This window comes from Urocampus carinirostris, chromosome 11 (genome assembly GCF_059441175.1).
Source record: "Urocampus carinirostris isolate Australia breed hairy pipefish chromosome 11, RoL_Ucar_1.0, whole genome shotgun sequence".
In the NCBI taxonomy this organism is placed as follows: Eukaryota; Metazoa; Chordata; class Actinopteri; order Syngnathiformes; family Syngnathidae; genus Urocampus; species Urocampus carinirostris.
In genome coordinates, this window is record NC_142359.1 from 3,378,728 (window position 1) to 3,399,744 (window position 21,017).

At 42.4% G+C, this 21,017-nt stretch overlaps 1 protein-coding gene across 1 annotated transcript in view; it reads right to left on the reverse strand.

Annotated features, from left to right (window-relative positions):
* Nucleotides 1–329: 329 nt before the first annotated feature.
* LOC148356212 (diacylglycerol kinase delta) overlaps nt 330–21,017 on the reverse strand; it is a 96,745-nt gene continuing 76,057 nt past the window's right edge. The window contains 10 exon segments of the mRNA XM_088348369.1: nt 330–4,493; nt 6,126–6,234; nt 6,310–6,423; nt 9,395–9,484; nt 13,856–13,961; nt 17,237–17,400; nt 17,468–17,602; nt 17,674–17,787; nt 17,869–17,976; nt 18,054–18,150. Of these exon segments, the coding sequence (XP_088204495.1) occupies nt 4,441–4,493; nt 6,126–6,234; nt 6,310–6,423; nt 9,395–9,484; nt 13,856–13,961; nt 17,237–17,400; nt 17,468–17,602; nt 17,674–17,787; nt 17,869–17,976; nt 18,054–18,150 (1,090 nt within the window). The 3' untranslated portion in view covers nt 330–4,440.

The window sequence follows — 21,017 nt, forward strand, 5'->3', positions numbered from 1 at the left end:
TGTTTGCGTGGGTTTCCTCCGGGCACTCGGGTCCCTCCCACATTGCAAAGACATGCATTTCAGGTGGATTGGCCGGTCCAAATTGTCCCTAGGTGTGAATGAGTGTCTGTCCCTGTGTGCCCTGCGATTGGCTGGCAACCAGTTCAGGGTGTCCGATTGTCCACTGCCCGATGATTGCTGGGATGGGCTCCAGCACCCCCGCGACCCTACTGAGGATAAGCGGTGCAGCTAATGAGATGAGACAATGTTTCACAAAATTGAAATTGAACACAATTCAATTCAATTCTCTTCCTGTGCGGAGTTTGTATGTTCTCCCCGTGTTTGCATGGGTTTCCTCCGGGCATGCATTTCAGGTGGATTGGCCGGTCCAAATTGTCCCTAGGTGTGAATGAGCGAGTTGTCTGTCCCTGTGTGCCCTGCGATTGGCTGGCAACCAGTTCAGGGTGTCCCCTGCCCACTGCCCGATGATTGCTGGGATGGGCTCCAGCACCCCCGCGACCTTACTGAGGATAAGCGGTGCAGCTAATGAGATGAGATTACTATTTGAATGTGTTTTGAGGGATCAGGAAGATGTATTTCAGAACTATTTAGGATTCACTTAGATGCTTTTGGGTGGACGGAAACGGATTAATTCGTTTTTCATTATTCCTTATGGAGAACATTCACTCAACAAACGAGCAATTCATACCTGGGATGGAATTCAAAGATTGTATGAAGAGGTACCACTGTTTCGCGTTCATATACATTTCTTAAAGGGGCGCACACGTCAAATTCATTCCCCGAATTGAATTTTTGAGCACCGGAAGGCAGCAAAGCCACAAGATTTCGGAACCACTGGCGAAGCGAAGGCTCACGCGTCTACAATCAGCTTTTTTTTCCTTTTTTTTTTTTTTTTTTTGAGTCACCCGGTTCCGTGACTTCTTGAGTACCTGCTGAGGCCACGACAAGCAAAGGAAACTTAGGTGCCACTTGACGATCTTGGATGTGCACATTAATATTAGGATTATTATCAGTAGTTATTCACAGCTCACACAAAATACATTCATTTAGGTTTTTCTTTTTGAACCTTAACCCGTAGAGCAGGGGTGGGGAACGTGTGGCTCGCGAGCCAGGGGTGGCTCTTTTCATGAGCACGTCTGGGTCGGATATAAAATGAGAGCCATGGTCTTAGTTTATGAAAGGGGTGTCCAAACTTTTCCGAAAGTGGACCAGATTTGGTAAACTGGAAATGTGAGAGGGCCGAATATCCACCCGTCTTCAATAAATTCCCCCTACTTGAAAGGTTTGCGGTACTTGGCCTTTGTAGCATTTTCATTTGACTCGCAGGGTATCGTGAAAAAGCGCTGCCGTGCTGTTAAAACAGCTTCCAGTTGCTTCACCTTTTCACAGAATGTGTTACCAGTTAGCATGTTTTGTCTGGCGATGCCTCTTGATATTCTTTGAAATCAGCCACAGTCTCTTGGGATATCGGTGAGAAAATTCTCCAATTTCCACTTGTGCTGGAAGTGGCGGCCCTCACAGTCAACTTTCCTTTTTTGTTCAAAGTCGTCATAACGGGAATCAGGTGGGCTAAAATTCTAATAGAAAGCTTAGGCCACTTTGCCAAAGGGCTATTGCCATCATCCAGGGAAATGGTGATATTTTTTTGTACAAATTAATTTTATACTGCGTTCAACATTAGCCTCCAGTTGCTTGACCTTTTCACAGAATTTGTTACCAGTTAGCATGTTTTGTCTGGCGATGCCTCTTGATATTCTTTGAAATCAGCCACAGTCTTTTGGGATATCGGTGAGAAAATTCTGTGGCAGCCCTCACAGTCAACTTTCCTTTTTTTGTTTACAGTCATCCTGACGGGAATCAGGTGGGCTGAAATTCTAATAGAAAGCTTAGGCCACTTTGCCAAAGGGCTATTGCCATCATCCAGGGAAATGGTGATATTTTTTTGTACAAATTAATTTTATACTGCGTTCAACATTAGCCTCCAGTTGCTTGACCTTTTCACAGAATTTGTTACCAGTTAGCATGTTTCGTCTGGCGATGCCTCTTGATATTCTTTGAAATCAGCCACAGTCTTTTGGGATATCGGTGAGAAAATTCTGTGGCAGCCCTCACAGTCAACTTTCCTTTTTTTGTTTACAGTCATCCTGACGGGAATCAGGTGGGCTGAAATTCTAATAGAAAGCTTAGGCCACTTTGCCAAAGGGCTATTGCCATCATCCAGGGAAATGGTGATATTTTTTTGTACAAATTAATTTTATACTGCGGTCAACATTAGCTTCCAGTTGCTTGACCTTTTCACAGAATTTGTTACCAGTTAGCATGTTTCGTCTGGCGATGCCTCTTGATATTCTTTGAAATCAGCCACAGTCTTTTGGGATATCGGTGAGAAAATTCTGTGGCAGCCCTCACAGTCAACTTTCCTTTTTTTGTTTACAGTCATCCTGACGGGAATCAGGTGGGCTGAAATTCTAATAGAAAGCTTAGGCCACTTTGCCAAAGGGCTATTGCCATCATCCAGGGAAATGGTGATATTTTTTTGTACAAATTAATTTTATACTGCGGTCAACACAGTATTTATTTTATAACAGATGCCGCGGGCCAGTAAAAATTTAATCATAGGCAGTAACTGGCCCCTAGCCCGGAGTTTGCGAATACCTGGTTTATGCCAAGTCGAAGCGAAGCTCTGGACTCATGGTTCAGTCCAAAATATATAACTACAGTGTACAGCCACGGTATCACACCAACAGACCGCGTTTTGTTTGTATGTCTAAAATACTGCATTTGGAAGCCCTTTAAAGAATGTGTATCCACTGTTGAGAAATGTTATGATAAAAACCCCCAGAACAAACTGTAAACATCTGAAAACGCCAGCAGTTGGGGTGGGTGGATCCCTGCACACATAACCAATCTTCCCTAAACACATTTATATACTTATTGTTTGTGGTATTTTGTGAGATTTTTACAAAATGACTCTTATTTTGAAATTAGTCATGAAAAAAATGATGGTGGATACGGACACGGGCTCTGGTATTACTATTATTTCATAGTTTTTTTTAATCGTCCAACTTCAATAAGTGAAAATATTGCTTTTGCCTGGGGAGTAAAAAAAAAAAAAATCGAAATATTTTCATGGCTCTTTGAGTTAAATAGGTTCCCGACCCCTGCTGTAAAGTTTGAACGCGCATGGGTAGAAAAAGGCCTCACTTCGATCCCAGGAGGGTCCGGAAAAGATGGCCGCACTGGTCATGCACACATTGGTCGTCAGGGTTGGGTAGGGTTACTTTAATTGGATTACTTTCAATGACTTTTGGATGACTCCAATACCAAATATGCTAATAAAAGACAAAAGAAACTCAATATGAACAAAATGATGACTCACAACACGTGGTAAGCTTTCTCTCCTGGCTTTGATCTCTTTGATTTCCGGCAAAACTAACATAAAGCCTGCACAAAATTGAGTCATTTTATTCCTATTGAGTTTCTTTTGTCTTTTATTAGCATTTTTGGTATTGGAGTAATCCAAAAGTCATTGAAAGTAATCCAGTTAAAGTAACCTTACCCAACCCTGGTTATGACACAAGGTTTTAGAGAATACTACCTTAATTGTGCAATAATAGATCAATCAATAAACGTCACTCACCATAATCATCAAAACATTGTATGCGCAGGGAATCGAACCCGGATCACGGCGGTGAGAGAGCTGACACCCCCGGACCAGCGGCTAATTTTATTTCATCATCACACTCATTTTACTCACGGTGCCAGAAACAAATGTTAGAGAATGGAGGAAACGGAAAGATATGAAAAAAGTCAAAATAATTATCTAAAACATCAAAGAGTAGTTTTCCTCGTCGTGCTTTTTATTTTTCGGTTTACTCCATTCTCTAACATCCGTTTCTGGCACGGTGAGTCAAAATTGTGTGATCATGAGATCCAATCCAATGTATGCTAACTGTATCCCTAGTGGTCGTTGGGTTTCAGCCTTCTCACTGCTACGACCCGGGTTCGATTCCCAGTGCAGAAAATGTTTGGCGACATGTCAATGATCAGGGTTGGGTAGGGTTACTTTAACTGGATTAATTTCAATGACTTTTGGATCAAATGACGACTCACAACACGTGGTAAGCTTTCTCTCCTGGCTTTGATCTCTTTGATCTCCGGCAAAACGAACATAAAGCCTGCACAAAATTTCGTCATTTTATTCATATTTAGTTTCTTTTGTCTTTTATTAGCATATTTGGTATTGGAGTAATCCAAAAGTCATTGAAAGTAATCCAGTTAAAGTAATTCTACCCAACCCTGTTGGTCGTACAGTCCTTTGGTAGCGCAGGCTAACGGACTCCTGTTCAAATCCAATGTACAGAAGAAGAAAACGCGAAAAACTGTTTTCCTCTATGGCTCTAAGTTGGGCAGTGGAGGGGAGGGGTCCCCGAAAGGTCCTCAGTTTCCCGCAGGGTCGGCTTCAGCTGCCGTGCACTTCACGTCCACTGTTCCTGAAGTATAACGGACACAAACAATCAGAAACACGGCGTCCAGTCACAGGATTCCCGATAATTCTCCTACAGTGGAACCTCGGTTTTAGCCTGGGTTAGCTTTATGATTCGAGGTAAACATTCAGGGTGTTGGAACGGATTAAAACGATTTACATTATTTTTAATGGGAAAAACGATTTCGGTGATGGAACAAATGGGTTTTCCAACAGGGTTCTGGAACCGATTATGGTCGAGAAGCGAGGTTCCACTGTATTTTCTATAATGCGCTCCGGGTTATAAGTTATATAGTTTTATTGTCTTCAAACCGCGCCCCTTTTTATCAAAACAATGTTTGGTAATTTTTCTGAGGCTTGTTTAAAGAGGACTTTGTCAAGTTGATAAGACCAGAATATTCTGTTCATTCATGATATAAAAGTCCATAATAGAATTCAGCTTTTGTTCCTTCGTCCGATTATTCAGTCCGAATCTCAAAAGTTGAATTGAACACACAGCGGGACACTGATTGTCTATGCCAGGGGTGTCAAAAATGGGGCCCCTCATTTTTTCCTTCTTTCTCAATCTCTTGTTCTTCTCTCTCTCTCATTTTATCTTGCTTTCTATTTGTATTTCTGTTTGTATCTTGTCTCTTGCTCTCTCTCTTTGTCTCTCTTTCTCTTTTGTCTCTTCTTTCTCTCCTCACTCTTTTTTTCACTTTCATTTTTTCTACTCTTCTCTCTCTCTCTTCATCATTTATTCTGTCCCTTTCTCTTTTGCACTCTCTTTCCCTCCTTCTTTTGTCTCCTTTTTTCACTTGTTTCTCTTTCTTTTTCTCTCTCACTCTCCTTTTCTCTCTCTTTGCTTCATTCTTTCACTTTTTCTCTGTCTTTATCCGTATTTTTTTTCTCTCCCTTGTCTCTATTTGTATACCGTTCTTTTTTTTCCTTCTCTCTCTTGACTTCTTTTTCTTTCTGCCTCTCTTTGTCTTTTATGTGCCTTTCTATTACTTTGCCTCTCTCTTTCTCTCTTTTTTATCTGTTTCTGTCTCTCTCTCTTTTCACGATTTCTTTCTTTTCTCCTTTCTTACTCTTTCCCTCTGATGTTCTCTGCCTCTTTTTCTCTTTTTTTCCTCAGTTTCTCTTTCCCTGCCTTTTTCTATCCCTCTCTTCTCTGACTTTTTCTCTTCTCTCTTTCTCTTCATATCTCACTCTTACTTATTTTCTCTTACGTTCTTTCTCTCTTTTTCCTTCTTTCTTTTTCCCTTTCTCTTTCTGCTCCTCTGTTTCTGTTTCTTTCTCTCTCTTACTCTCTCTGTTCTCTCTCTCAACTTCCATTGTCTTTTACTCCTTTTCCATCTCTGTCCTTCTCTTTCTCTTCTCTCTTTCTATCTTTCTCTCATTCTCTGCCTCTTTCTATCCATTTCTTCACTCACTTTTTCTCATCTTTCTTTCTCTTTCTGTCTCTCACTCTGTCCCTCTTATTTTCTCTTATCGTCTTTCCCTTTCTCTTCCTTCTTTCTCTTTTTCTCATTTACTACTCCGGCCCCCAGGTGAGTGTTTATTTCTACCATGTGGCCCCTGAGCTGACACCCCCCGGTCTACAGCAACAACAACAATAATAATAATAAAAAAAAAAAATGGAGAGGCGTTTCTCTACCTGAGAGTGAGCTGTTGGACTTCTGCTTGTGGAGCTTGTCCTTCTCCCTCTTGACCTTGGGCATGATCTTGAGCTTGATGTTGCCTTTAGTGCCGATTCGTGCCGAATCCTGCGTGCCGAGACAGACGCAGGTATCACCATACCTGCAGGGCACCCTACCCCGCGACGTGCCGCCATTTTTTACCCCCTCGGCGCAATGCATCATGGGACAGATCCAGTGGATGTCCACCAGCTTGTGGAGCTCAGCACTCAGCCTGTTCAGGGTTAGGCGAAGCTCCGCCTCCTCAGGGGACTCCGACTTCCAAAAAAAAGAGACATTGTTTGACTTTCATGTTTTGTTCAGTTAGACTAGGGTAGGGTAGGGTAGGCTTTTTTCTCATTTTTTCCTTCTTTTTTTCGCTTCCTTTTGATTCATTCTTTCTCAGCTTTTCACTACTTTTTCCTTTTGGTATATTTTTCTTTTTTTGTTCTATTCCCCTCTTCCTTTAAGTCATTTTGTGCATAATTTTACATCATATTTGGTCATGCTGGGATTAAAGAAGCAACCCGAAGAGCCGTTTGGGACCCGAAAGAGCCGGTTCCTTTTAGTGAGCCGAGCCGAAAAAGCCGGTTCTCAACAAACTCTACTAACTTTACTCAACTTCGTTCTACTTCGACTCGACTTCAAAATACCGCATTTAGGGCACAGCGTCAGAGGAACCCGTGTATTTTGACCTTCATGCACTGTAACTTTGACTTAAGTCGCATCTTAATGAGTAATTTGGAGCCCTGATTTTTGTGAGCAGGCTAGATTTTCTTGTGTGCTGAGAATGTGTGAGCAGTGCGCAATTGCGCACGTGCGCAGCTTAGAGGGAACACTGGCCATGAGTGCAATGAAAAATATAGTTTTCAGCATGTACAATTACAGTGGGTCGTTTGGAGTGTCGCCAGGCTTCGGCGACATCCAGTGGATGTATTTGAATCTACAGGTCGTTGTTTGACGACAAGTGGCTCGTTTTTTTTCTTTTGCTTCTCTCAGCAACGCCTCGCAGTTTGGTCGGTGTCCCGAAAATTGTTTTAAAGGTGTCGCCTTGGAACTCTTGTTTTTTTAATTCCACGCGTGAGCACATATCCTGCATTGACTACTTTTTAATGTTTTGTTCAGTTAGAGTTAGTAATGCAACAAATCCTGCATTGCATTCGTTCATGTTTTGTTCATTTAGAACAAGGGAGTTATGGTTTGTTATCTTGGCACTCTGGTTTTTTTAACCACGTGTTAGCACATAGCCTACATTGACGTACTTTCATGTTTTGTTCAGGTAGAGCTAGCTAATGTTCCAACAAACCCCGCATTTCCTTTGCTCATGTATTTATACAGTTAGAACTCACCTGTGTGCCTTACATTGATGTACTTTCATGTTTTGTTCAGTTAGAGCTAACTATTGTTTCAAGAAACCCCGCATTTCCTTTGCTCATGTATTTATACAGTTAGAACTCACTTGTGTGCCTTACATTGACGTACTTTCATGTTTTGTTCAGTTAGAGCTAACTGGTGATCCAACAAATCCCGCATTTCCTTTGCTCGTGTATTTATACAGTTAGAACTCACTTGTGTGCCTTACATTGACGTACTTTCATGTTTTGTTCAGTTAGAGCTAACTGGTGATCCAACAAATCCCGCATTTCCTTTGCTCGTGTATTTATACAGTTACAACTCACTTGGTGCCTTACATTGACGTACTTTCATGTTTTGTTCAGTGTGAGCTAACTCGTGTTCCAACAAACCCCGCATTTCCTTTGCTCGTGTATTTATACAGTTACAACTCACTTGGTGCCTTACATTGACGTACTTTCATGTTTTGTTCAGTGTGAGCTAACTCGTGTTCCAACAAACCCCGCATTTCCTTTGCTCGTGTATTTATACAGTTACAACTCACTTGGTGCCTTACATTGACGTACTTTCATGTTTTGTTCAGTGTGAGCTAACTCGTGTTCCAACAAACCCCGCATTTCCTTTGCTCGTGTATTTATACAGTTACAACTCACTTGGTGCCTTACATTGACGTACTTTCATGTTTTGTTCAGTGTGAGCTAACTCGTGTTCCAACAAACCCCGCATTTCCTTTGTTCATGTATTTATACAGTTACAACTCACTTGGTGCCTTACATTGACGTACTTTCATGTTTTGTTCAGTGTGAGCTAACTCGTGTTCCAACAAACCCCGCATTTCCTTTGTTCATGTATTTATACAGTTACAACTCACTTGGTGCCTTACATTGACGTACTTTCATGTTTTGTTCAGTGTGAGCTAACTCGTGTTCCAACAAACCCCGCATTTCCTTTGCTCGTGTATTTATACAGTTACAACTCACTTGGTGCCTTACATTGACGTACTTTCATGTTTTGTTCAGTGTGAGCTAACTCGTGTTCCAACAAACCCCGCATTTCCTTTGTTCATGTATTTATACAGTTACAACTCACTTGGTGCCTTACATTGACGTACTTTCATGTTTTGTTCAGTGTGAGCTAACTCGTGTTCCAACAAACCCCGCATTTCCTTTGTTCATGTATTTATACAGTTAGAACTCACTTGTGTGCCTTGCATTGATGTACTTTCATGTTTTTTTCAGTTAGAGCAAACTAGTGTTCCAACAAACCCCGCATTTCCTTTGTTCATGTATTTATACAGTTACAACTCACTTGGTGCCTTACATTGACGTACTTTCATGTTTTGTTCAGTGTGAGCTAACTCGTGTTCCAACAAACCCCGCATTTCCTTTGCTCGTGTATTTATACAGTTACAACTCACTTGTGTGCCTTACATTGACGTACTTTCATGTTTTGTTCAGTTAGAGCCAACTAGTGTTCCAACAAACCCCGCATTTCCTTTGCTCGTGTATTTATACAGTTACAACTCACTTGTGTGCCTTACATTGATGTACTTTCATGTTTTGTTCAGTTAGAGCCAACTAGTGTTCCAAGAAACCTTGCATTTCCTTTGTTCATGTATTTATACAGTTAGAACTCACTTGCGTGCCTAAAATACATATCCTGGCTTTGTCCTCATGACACTGACAATGTTTCCTGTGTCATCTGACTTTCATGTTTTGTTCAGTTAGAGCTAACTAGTGTTCCAACAAATCCTGTATTTCCTTTGCTCATGTATTTATACAGTTAGAACTCACTTGCGTGCCTAAAATACATATCCTGGTTTTGTCTTCATGACACTGACAATGTTTCCTGTGTCATCTGACTTTCATGTTTTGTTCTGTCCAAGCTATAAGCTCACCAAATGTTTCCCGTCCAGAAGCATCGTCGTCTCCGCCTGCAGAACTTTGCTGCTGTTGACAATTTCCACGGCCGTACTGCGACTCAGAAACTGAAAAGAAACGACACACTGCTCATCTCATCTCATCTCATTAGCCACACCGCTTATCCTCAGTAGGGTCGCGGGGGTGCTGGAGCCCATCCCAGCAATCATCGGGCAGTGGGTGAACTGGTTGCCAGCCAATCGCAGACAACTCACTCGCTCATTCACACCTAGGGACAATTTGGACCGGCCAATTCACCTGAAATGCATGTTTTTGGATTGTGGGAGGAAACCGGAGTGCCAGGAGGAAACTCACGCAGGCACGGGGAGAACATACAAACTCCGCACAGGAAGTCTGGAGCTGGATTTGAACTGTGCCGCAGAAGCGCTAACCACTGCGCCGCCCTGCTGGCTTTTTTCTTACATATAGCATGATGTTGATAGGATCATTTTGCAAATAGAGTGGAAACTCTGTTTTCGAACGCCTCTCACTTCGAACAAATCGGAGTCCGACAGAAAATTTCGAGAAATTCTTGCTTCGCTGTTCGGTCAAAAAATCGGAGTTCGAACGCCGGTAATGCGTGAGCGCGTATGCTAGGGTGCGATGCTGAGCGGCGTACGGGTGTTTTAGCCCCTTATTATGCCTCAGAAGAAAGTCAGTGCCAGCAGCAAAGTTGCTACAGGTGAAAAAAGAAGAGTAGTGCGTACAACTATTGCATTTAAGGAAGAAATAATAGCAAAATATGAAGGAGGTGTGCGAGTGTCTGATCTTGCTAGGGAATACAGCATGGCTAAATCTACGATCAGTATGACACAAAAGAATAAGTAGGCTGTGAAATCTAGTGATGTGGCTAAGGGAGTGAGTGCTATAAGCAAGCAACGGCGGTCCACCTGCGCCTTCTGCTGACCACCACAAAGGTAAGAAATCCTATCCATAATTATTTTCTTTATTCTTTTATTTGTACACGTTAATGTAAGCTTAATCTTTCGTACGGAAGATTACGATAACGCGGACGTACGATTAGCCTGGGTTAGCTTTATGTGAGTGTTGGAACGGAGCCCAACTTTCAGGGTGTTGGAACGGAGCCCCCTTTCCAATGAACCGCTCACCACTTGTTGTGGGGACCCGGGTGCTAAATAACTTGTAAACGACCTGATTTTTTTATTTTTACACGTTCATGTTAGCGTAATCTTTCGTACGGAAGATTACGATAACGCGGACATACGATTAGCCTGGGTTAGCTTTATGTTTACGTTAAACATTCAAGGTAAACATTCAGGGCGTTGGAACGGATTAAAACGATTTACATTATTTTTAATGGGAAAAATGATTTCGGTGATCGAACAAATCGGTTTTCGAACAGGGTTCTGGAACGGATTATGGTCGAGAACCGAGTTTCCACTGTAATAATAAACACAAAATAAATTGGTACGATGAAAAAATATATTTCATTAATTGTACTGCAGTTTTGCACAAAAATTAAATAAAAAAAAAACATTAAGGCACAGTGCTCATTCAGTAAAGACATACATCCATAAATAAACCGTCTATTTTTCAGGGACAAGCAAATAGAATATCAAAATCAAGTAACAAGGGGGGGCAGCACGGCGGCGCAGTGGTTAGCGCTTGTGCGGCACAGTTCATGTCATGGGAACCTGTCGTGGGTTCAAATCCAGCTCCAGACTTCCTGTGTGGAAGTGTGGAGTACCGTATTTTCCGCACTATAAGGCGCACCTAAAAGCCTTTATTTTTTTTCAAAAACTGACCATGCGCCTTATAATACAGTGCGCCTTATATATCGATCAATATGAAGTCGCAAAGTCTCACAACAAAGGCAAGCAGCCGCCGACTAGATTTCCCCCCGAACGCGAAGTAGACCGCGGTGTATGCTGGGATTTATTTACCGGCGTTTCATTGGCTAACCAATGTGTCAATCATCATTTGAATCGATCACTATTGGCTAAAGTTATTCGGAGGTAAAGGGGGCGGATCCTTTTTATCATTTACAGGCTCGCATAGGCTAAAGGGGCGAAACAAAGCCTGCAATTGGCTGAAAAAGATGAATGTGAATATCAAGTTTGGTTGTCTACGGCATTGGGAAAACATGTTTTACTATTCTGTATTTGTGAATATTTTACTCTCCTGGATTTACTACACTCACATATATAAGAGGACCATGGTTGCACATTATTATTGAACGCAACGACTTCGGTCAGCTACTCCGGCTATATATTTTCCCAGTATCTTGTTTCAGAGTGATCTCGATGTTTCTGTGATGGGTCTTTTTTTAAATTAAACTCAATTCCAAGTGTTTATTGTCATATGCACAGTAAAGTTGCGAGCGAAAAAGAAAATAGAAACTAAGGAATGGTTGGCATTTCTTGAATCCCAAGACTTTAACCTTCCGAATGATATTTGGAACGATGCATTTGAGTGACATCGTACGACACGTATTTGCTTCTTTGCAAGCTTTGGGAATGTTAAGGGGGTAATCAGTTGGACTGAATCATCTGACTGTTTTGTCGACGTTCCCATTGTAGCGCCTTATAATCCGGTGCGCCTTATGTATGGAAAATATAGGACCAAAAACTATTTTTTGGGGGTGCGCCCTATAACCTGGTGCGCCCTATAGTGTGGAAAATACGATACATTCAGTGGTCAACTGCCAAGTCTGTATTGAAATTACTTCAAGATTCTCAACAGTTGGAAGTCAAACGGTTTTAACAAGTAGTGACGTTTGTTCTTCGGACTTCATGCATTTGATTTCAAATACGTTTGTCAAAAACAGTCTAGCATAACACTCAAGCTCTCGTTTATAGAGTATAAAATGTACAATGTATGTCTTTAAAACTGTATTGGCTTGAATGCTACTTGAATCTTACCGAGGCGAGTCAGACTCGCAATCAATGTTCCCTGTAATTTTTCCCGGGTCTGAGCGTTCACACAAAGTCGGCGAGCAACGCTTGAAACAACAGTGAGCAACCGTAATCCCAAGTGTGGCAACTAAATCATTATCAAACATGTCCAAAACTTGACATCAAGTTACATTTTGCTGAGTTTCCGGCAATGCAAAATTCTTTTTCTCTTTTGAGTGAATTGACTCATGTACGATTGCAAAGGTTGTACGGCCTACAAACGTCTTTCACAAGAAATCCATTTCTTTTTATTTCCTGATATATTTTGTCGCATAATATTCACATTTTTGGGGTCTTATTGAGTCGCTTGTAAGATACAGAACTGTACTTAATCACATTTTTAGTGGAAGTACAATGTTGGCAACAAGATTCACTTGATATCATTGGAAATTATTTGAATGCAACACAAACTTTTTCTTCTTTTTTCCGTGTTTTCTTTTTCTACTTTTTTTTAAATTCCTTTAAAAAAATTCTCACAAGAAATTCTAGCTAGCTCACAAAAAAATCAGGGCTTGATATTGCTAATTAAGAAGCCAATTAAGTCAAAGTTACAGTGCATGAAGGTAAAAATTCACGGGTTCCCCTCACGCTGTGTTCTAAATGCGGTATGTTGAAGTCAAGGTTCAAGTAGAACGTAGTTGGGTAAAGTCAGTTTTTCGAGAACCGGCTTCTTCGGCTCGGCTCACTAAAAGGAACCGGCTCTTTCGGGTCCTAAACGGCTCTTCAGGTAGTTTTTGCTTCTTTAATCCCAACATGACCAAATATAATGTAAAACTATGCACAAAATGACTTAAAGGAAGGGGAGGAAATAGAACAAAAAAGAAAAAAATACCAAAATGAAAAAGTAGTGAAAAGCTGAGAAAAAAAGAAACAAAAGGAAGAGAAAAAAAGAAGGAACAATTTAGAAAAAAAGCCAGAAAAAAAAGACAGAAATGTAGGAAAAAAGTAAACAGAGAACAAAAAGAAAAAAGTAACAAAAAAGTAGAAAAAAACACGGAAAAAAGAAGAATCTTGTTGCCAACATTGTGCTTCCACTCAAAAATATGATTAAGTACAGTTCTGTATCTTACAACCAACTCAATAAGCCCCCAAAAATGTTAATATTATGCAACAAAATATATCAGGAAATAAAAAGAAATGGATATCTTGTGAAAGAATTGTAAGAACAAACGACGTTTGTAGGCCGAACAACCTTTGAAATAGTACATGAGTCAATTCATTCAAAAGAGAAAAATCATTTTGCATTGCCGGAAACTCAGCAAAATGTAACTTGATGTCAAGTTTTGGACATGTTTGATAATGAGTTATCTTGCCACACTTGGGATTATGGTTGCTCACTGTTGTTTCAAGCGTCGCTCACCGACTTTGTGTGAACGCTCAGACCCGTAAGGAAAATGACAGGGGGCATTGTCGACAACGCCGACTATTTGTTGCAGCCCTAGTTGACATGTTACTGGGTGTACAAAGGAGCGTAGCGTGGGTCCGACAGGCCATCTGTTGCCCCGTCTGGATGCATCCGCCTACCTCAGGGTTGGACAGCTTGGCCTCAGTCAGTACCATGGCGCTAGCGTTGACAGCATGCGCCAGCTCCTGCTCCACGAGTTTGTGCGTCTTAGCCGTATTGCGGATCCTGTAGTGAGAGAGTAGATGATAGAAATGAAAGGGACTTTGTGTCATATTTGACCACTAGATGTTGCTCGTCCTGAAACCGAAAACTAGAGTAGTAGATCAGAGGTCAGGAACCTTTTAGACCCGAAGAGCCATAAAAGCAAAAAAATGTTTTAAAAAGAAATCAAAGAGAGAGCCACATCATATATTTTCAGACCAAATTGAAAAAAACTGCCAAACACGCTTTCTAGACAAACGCTAATTCTTCAGCACATTTGATTTCACTGTGTGTCATTTGATGATTTAATCGAATGTATGAAATGATATATATATATATATCTCATCTCTCATCTCATCAGCCATACCGCTTATCCTCATTAGGGTCACGGGGGGGGCTGGAGCCCATCCCAGCCATCTCCGGGCAGTGGGCAGGGGACACCCTCAACTGGTTGCCAGCCAATCGCAGGGCACACGCGGACAGACAACTCATTCGTTCATTCACACCTAGGGACAATTTGGACCGGCCAATTCACCTGAAATGCATGTTTTTTGGAACGTGGGAGGAAACCGGAGTGCCCGGAGGAAACCCACGCAAGCACGGGGAGAACACACAAACTCCGCACAGGAAGTCTGGAGCTGGATTTGAACCCACGCAGGAGGTTCCCATGACATGAACTGTATATATATATATATATATATATATATATCACAGCCATATCCCCCTAGTGGGAGGTGGCTAGAGTCATTTCTGACTCTTTTTGGGAAATTGAATCAGAGGAGGGGATTCCCAGCCCCCTTGCTCAACCCAACTGAGGTGTTGGGAGTCATTAGGTGACCAAACCCCCCAATTCCAACCCCTAATGCTGAACGCCAAGCAGGGAGGCAACTGGTACCAATGTATAAGTCTTAGGTATGACTCGGCTGAGGCTTGAACCACAACCTCCAAGTCTCGGGGCGGGCGCCATACCCCCAAGGCCACCGAGCTGGTATGAAATTATAATAATGTCAAATCCCTGTGTCTCAAATCAATGGAAATATGCCATTTACAATTTGTCTTCCACCTTCAGTTATGAATGTTGAGGCCATTTTTTTCCATGAAATGTGTCCTTAATAAAGGTTTCAAAACAGTGTGCATGCAAAGTTCTTTTGTAAAAATGTCACAAATCTCTGCAAACGATAAGCATATCGTCATATTCACTTTGGGTGTAGATTGCACTGAGCGAGAGAGAAGAAGGAAGTGCCTTGCGCTGTGTGCAGGGATCCGCCCACTTGTACTGCTCACCAATTCAGTTTTTATTTATCAGTTGAAATGGTTTCTAATCGAACTTCTGCATGAAGTTGCTTCGGCTTTATATGGACCAAAATTGGGATGAAATCACTTGACTTTGGAACGCCACAGAGAGATGTGCAATCGTTACATTTTATTTCGGAGCCATATGTACTCATGAAAAGAGCCGTATATGGCTCCCGAGCCATAGGTTCCCTACCCCTGGTCTAGATAGATAGATAGATGTCTAGAACGGGTTTCGACCGAATATCAGGGCTGATATTTGGGAATTTGACGAATATCGGTATCAGCGAATTTAATCATTGATAGATAGGTAAATAGATGTCTAGATAAATTTGAGATAGCTCATTAAATGTCAAGATACCTAGATATGAGGATATCTAGATGTCTAGATAGATAGATATCTAGATAGATGTCTAGATAGATAAATAGCTAGGTATATAGATGTGTAGATAGATAGATAGATAGATGTCTAGGTGATTTTGAAATAGTTTGATAATTGTCAAGATATCTAAATGTCTTGATGTCAAGATTCTAGATATCTAAATAGATAGTTGTCTAGATAGATAAACAGATGGATAAATATTGGGATAGCTCGATAAATGTCAAGATGTCTAGGTATCTAGATAGAGGTCTAGATAGATGTTGAAGTAGCTCGATAAATGTCAAGATATCTAGACGTCCAGGTATCTAGATAGATGTCTAGATAAATGTTGAAGACGCTCGATCATTGTCAAGATATCCAGATGCCTAGGTTCTAGGTGTCTAGATGGATGGATGTCTAGATAGACAGAAGTCTAAATAGATAGACGTCTAGATAGATAGATGTCTGGATAGATAAATAGCTAGGAAGCTAGATGTCTAGATAGATAGATAGATGTCTAGATAATTTTGAGATAGTTTGATAGTTGTCAAGATATCTAGATGTCTTGATGTCAAGATTTTAGATTTCTGGATAGATAGTTGCCTAGATAGATAAATAGATAGATAAATGTTGGGATAGCTCGATAAATGTAAAGATATCTAGATGTCTATGTATCTAGATAGATGTCGAGATAAATGTTGAAGTCGCTCGATAAATGTCAAGATATCTAGATGCCTAGGTATCTAGCTGTCTAGAGAACTAGACGTCTAGATAGACAGAGGTCTAAATAGATAGACGTCTAGATAGATAGATGTCTGGATAGATAAATAGCTAGGAAGATAGATAGATGTCTGGATAGATAGATAAATGTCTAGATAGATAAATAGCCAGCAAGATAGAAAAATGTCCAGTTCGATAGATAGATAGCTAGATGTCTAGATAATTTTGAGAAAGTTTGATAATTGTCAATATATCCAGATTTCTTGATGTCAAGATTCTATATGTCTAGATAGATAGTTGTCTAGATAGATTAATAGATAGATAAATATTGGGATAGCTCGATAAATGTCAAGATATCTAGATGTCTAGGTATCTAGACAGACGTCTAGATAATGTTGAAGGAGCTCGATAAATGTCAAGATATCTAGATGTCTAGGTATCTAGACAGACGTCTAGATAAATGTTGAAGTCGCTCGATAAATGTCAAGATATCTAGATGCCTAGGTATCTAGGTGTCTAGAGAGATAGACGTCTAGATAGACAGAGGTCTAAATAGATAGACGTCTAGATAGATAGGCGTCTAGATAGACGGACGTCTAGCTAAATAGGCTGATGTCTAGCTAGAAAGATAAACCTCTAGATAGATTGATAGATGTTTGGATTGATAGATAGATAGACGTCTAGATGGACAGATAGATACCTAGATAGAGAGATAGACGTCTAGATGGACAGACGTCTAGCTAAATAGGCTGATGTCTAGCCAGAAATATAAACCTCTAGATAGATTGATAGATGTTTTGATTGATAGATAGATAGACGTCTAGATAGACAGATAGACACCTAGATAGAGAGATAGACGTCTGGATGGATGGATGGATGGACGATAGATACCGGGATTCAACAGAAAAGACACCGAAAAACTAACTCGTTGATGAGGATGTCAGCCACGATGCCCAGCTGCTGCACCTGGGCGCACTCCTCCTCCGTCAGATACTCCATGGACTGCTGCGAATTGAGGCGAGGTCTGTTGGCGCGGTCGCTATCAATTTTCAGTTTGTCCTCCCACGACTTGAGCGTGCTCTCAAACGCCTGGAAACAGTTTGTGTTTCAATAGTTGGGCAGTTCAGCACGGGACGCGCAGTCCTCGACCACATACCCTGTCCCTGGTCAGCATTTGGGCTCGGTTCTTGTGAAGGATTTTGACGATACCAGGCGGCTGGATCCAGGCCTCGCCGTCCACTTGCACGGGGACACCTTCCTCCCCCAGGATGGTGATCTTCACTTGGCGGCACTGAGCACGAAAAACAACATAAGCCAAAGACTATAGATGGATTTTGAGGATCATGAATTCCTGCGTGGAACCTGGGCAATCCTGTGGTGCTGCAAGTTGATGACTCTGGACATGGCCATCTGCATACTACCAAACACGGCCACAACTTCCAGCTTCTTGTCGTCAAATGACGGAGCTCCAAAGTTCTGGATGGAGAATAGTAAGATAGTGAGTTCCTGCTGAAGATGTCCGTCTGTTTTGGATAGCGCACTCCCTGACGTGCTCACATTGTCTTCCTTGGTTCCTCCCCAAAAGTTGATGCCACCTGCATAGCTGGGAATGTTGAGCACCGCCAAGCCTTGGAGGATCGGAAGAGGAATGGCAACGCCGTCGCACTAAAAAGAGAAGATTTCATTATAGAAAACAAACTTAGAATTTTGGCTTCTATCTGTGTGCGAGGGATGCTCCCAACCTCGAGCTGAACCCTCTGGTCCAGGTTTTTGTAGGTCTTCTGGACCAGCTCTTTGGTCCCCAGAACTCCGTACCACATCATGTTCTTCGTGCGACTGCTGTAGGGTATCAGTATGCACATTTGTATGATGTAACATTTAAGTGGAAACGTTTCTAAAGAAGTGTTTCTCAACCCTTCTGGAGCTATTACACACTATATCTCAAGGCACACTGCCAATAGAAACTATTTTAAAGAAATCTTTGATCGCATTTTAGATTAGATTTAAATTAATTTATTGGTTCCCTTAGGGAAATTCACTTCCACTGACTCTACCGGGGTAGATAACAGGCGGCACATTACAAAAACAGCAGAATTACAACTATATATGACAGTGTGGACAATATAGGTAGATTGATTGAATGGGTCAGGGTGATGGAAACAGGGGATCAGGCTTTTCCTTTTTATCCTTAATGAAAAAATAAGGCTGTGTCATGATTACCGATTCAGAGCACCTGCGACTGCTTAATTGGCGCCAACAGCCTGGACAGCTGATTGGCTGAAGCTCTCTTTTTAAACCCCCGGCTTCCAAGAGGAAGCCGTCAGATCGCTATGCGAACTGTTGCCACCAGCTCAGTAAGCCCTTACGTCCGACTCTGTGCCTGCCCTGATCTTCGTTGCCAACCTGTTTCCAGTCCTGACTTAACCCCGTTCTGTCTGCCTGTTACCTGATCTGTTTTGCCCCGTTACCTGCCTGCCTCCTGTTGCCGACCTCGTTTCCAAACTTGACACCGCCTTTGCTCTCCAGTCCCCGCCAGCGACTTGTAATTCCCGCCTGTCTTCGATCCTCCTCGCTAGCCACGGAAGTGCCACTTTCGCATCTCCTGCTCCTCCTCTTGTCTGTCAGCCATCAGATCGTGGAAGCAAACCCTCCCTCTTTATTAATAAAAACTGAGAAAACGAGCGCGATTGGGTCCTGTGTCCGTTCGTGGTTCGTGACAGGCTGTACTTGCTCAAGACACACCACAGGAAGTGGTGATCATGGGACCTTGGTGGATAAGGGATCCGCCAGAGGAAATGATTTATTTTTATTTACAGAATTTCCGTAAATAATAATGCAGTAGAAAATTTGTTTTGACTCCACCCGGCGACAGTGTGATTCACAAAGGACAGAAAACCCGATCTAGACGAGTTGAAGTTTTTTCCCTTCGTGGAAAATTTCTTGATTCCTTGGACCATTGGAAATATTGGTGATGTAAGAATCCAATCTGTCTCATCATAGAGCTCCACATCAAGGATCTTAATCATCGTAGAGCTTCACATCAAGGATGCGGGAGGAATTGGATTATTTCTTTGGTGTTGACTGTGGAGGGCTGTCCAAGGTGTGCTTATAGCACATACCCATGGATTTTGGATTTCCAATTTTGGAGAACATCTAAAGTGTGTTTTCTTTGTTTATACATTGAAATTTGAAATACATTATGTGCGACCTTAAATTGTGACACGTAAACAGAATTAAGTTGAAATCCTATCGGTGCGCATAAAAATCAGATTTTCTGAGGAATGATAGGTTTATCATCTGAAATTAGACTTAGATAACCGGTCATTAAACTTAAAGAGAGAAAAGTGTTACTAAACCAAGTATAATCCAACCGTCATGCCCGCTCATTTGGCACCAACCGCTGCGGGCTCTGATTGGCTCCCTGTCACTATTTAAATCCAGTCCTGTCAATCCCCTGGGGTCAGTCCGTCTGCGAACCTCTGTTTATACAAGGCAAGCCTTCTTCGACCCTGACTCCCGCCTGTCCCGTTTTTGCTCCCGTCTGTCTCCGGGTACGACCTGTTTTGATCCCAACCACTTCTGCTCTCTCGTCCTGGCTTACGACCCATTTTTGATCCCGACTACATGTACTCTCTCGTCCTGGCTTACGACTCGTTTCCGACCCTGACCACGCTGTGCTCTCCCAGTCCGGGGTACCGACCAGTTTTTCAGTCCCTGACACCGTCATCGCTCGCTACGGAAGATCCACTTCCGTGTTCGCAGCCCTTCCGCTTTCCTTCGATAAATCTTGTGGTAAACGTTCCGCCATTGAGTCCTGTTTCTCTTCTGGTCCTGACACCAAACACCTTAAACCAAATATGTTCTCTTTTGCCTTATTTTATGTTCATGGTCTATTGTCTTGTTTATTGTTTATTAAATTGCCGGATTTTGCTCTAATTTATTTTGATTCTGGTGTTTCCTCTATTCGTTCTGGAGGATGAGGATCAGCACCTCCAAGTCCGAGGCCATGGTTCTCAGTCGGAAAAGGGTGGTATGCTCCCTCCGGGTCGGGGAGGAGGTCTTGCCCCAAGTGGAGGAGTTCAAGTATCTTGGGGTCTTGTTCACGAGTGAGGGTAGGATGGAACGGGAGATTGACAGACGGGTCGGTGCAGCGTCTGCCGTCATTCGGACCCTGTACCGGTCCGTACTGGTGAAGAGGGAGCTGAGCAGAAAGGCAAAGCTCTCGATCTACCGGTCGATCTACGTTCCTACCCTCACCGATGGTCATGAACTTTGGGTCATGACCAAAAGAACACGATTCCAGATACAAGTGGCCGAAATGAGTTTCCTCCGCAGGGTGGCTGGGTTCTCCCTTAGAGATAAGGTGAGAAGCTCAGTCATCCGGGAGGGACTCTGTGTAGAGGCACTGCTCCTCCGCGTTGAGAGGAGCCAGTTGAGGTGGCTCGGGCATCTAATAAGGATGCCTCCTGGACGCCTCCCACGGGAGGTGTTCCGGGCATGTCCCTCCGGCAGGAGGCCCCGGGGGCGGCCCAGGACACGTTGGAGAGACTACGTCTCTCGGCTGGCTTGGGAACGCCTCGGGGTCCCGTCGGATGAGCTGGAGGAGGTGGCTGGGGATAGGGACGTCTGGGCTTCCCTTTTAACGCTGCTGCCCCCGCGACCCGACCTCGGATAAGCGGAAGACAATGGATGGATGTTTCCTCTAT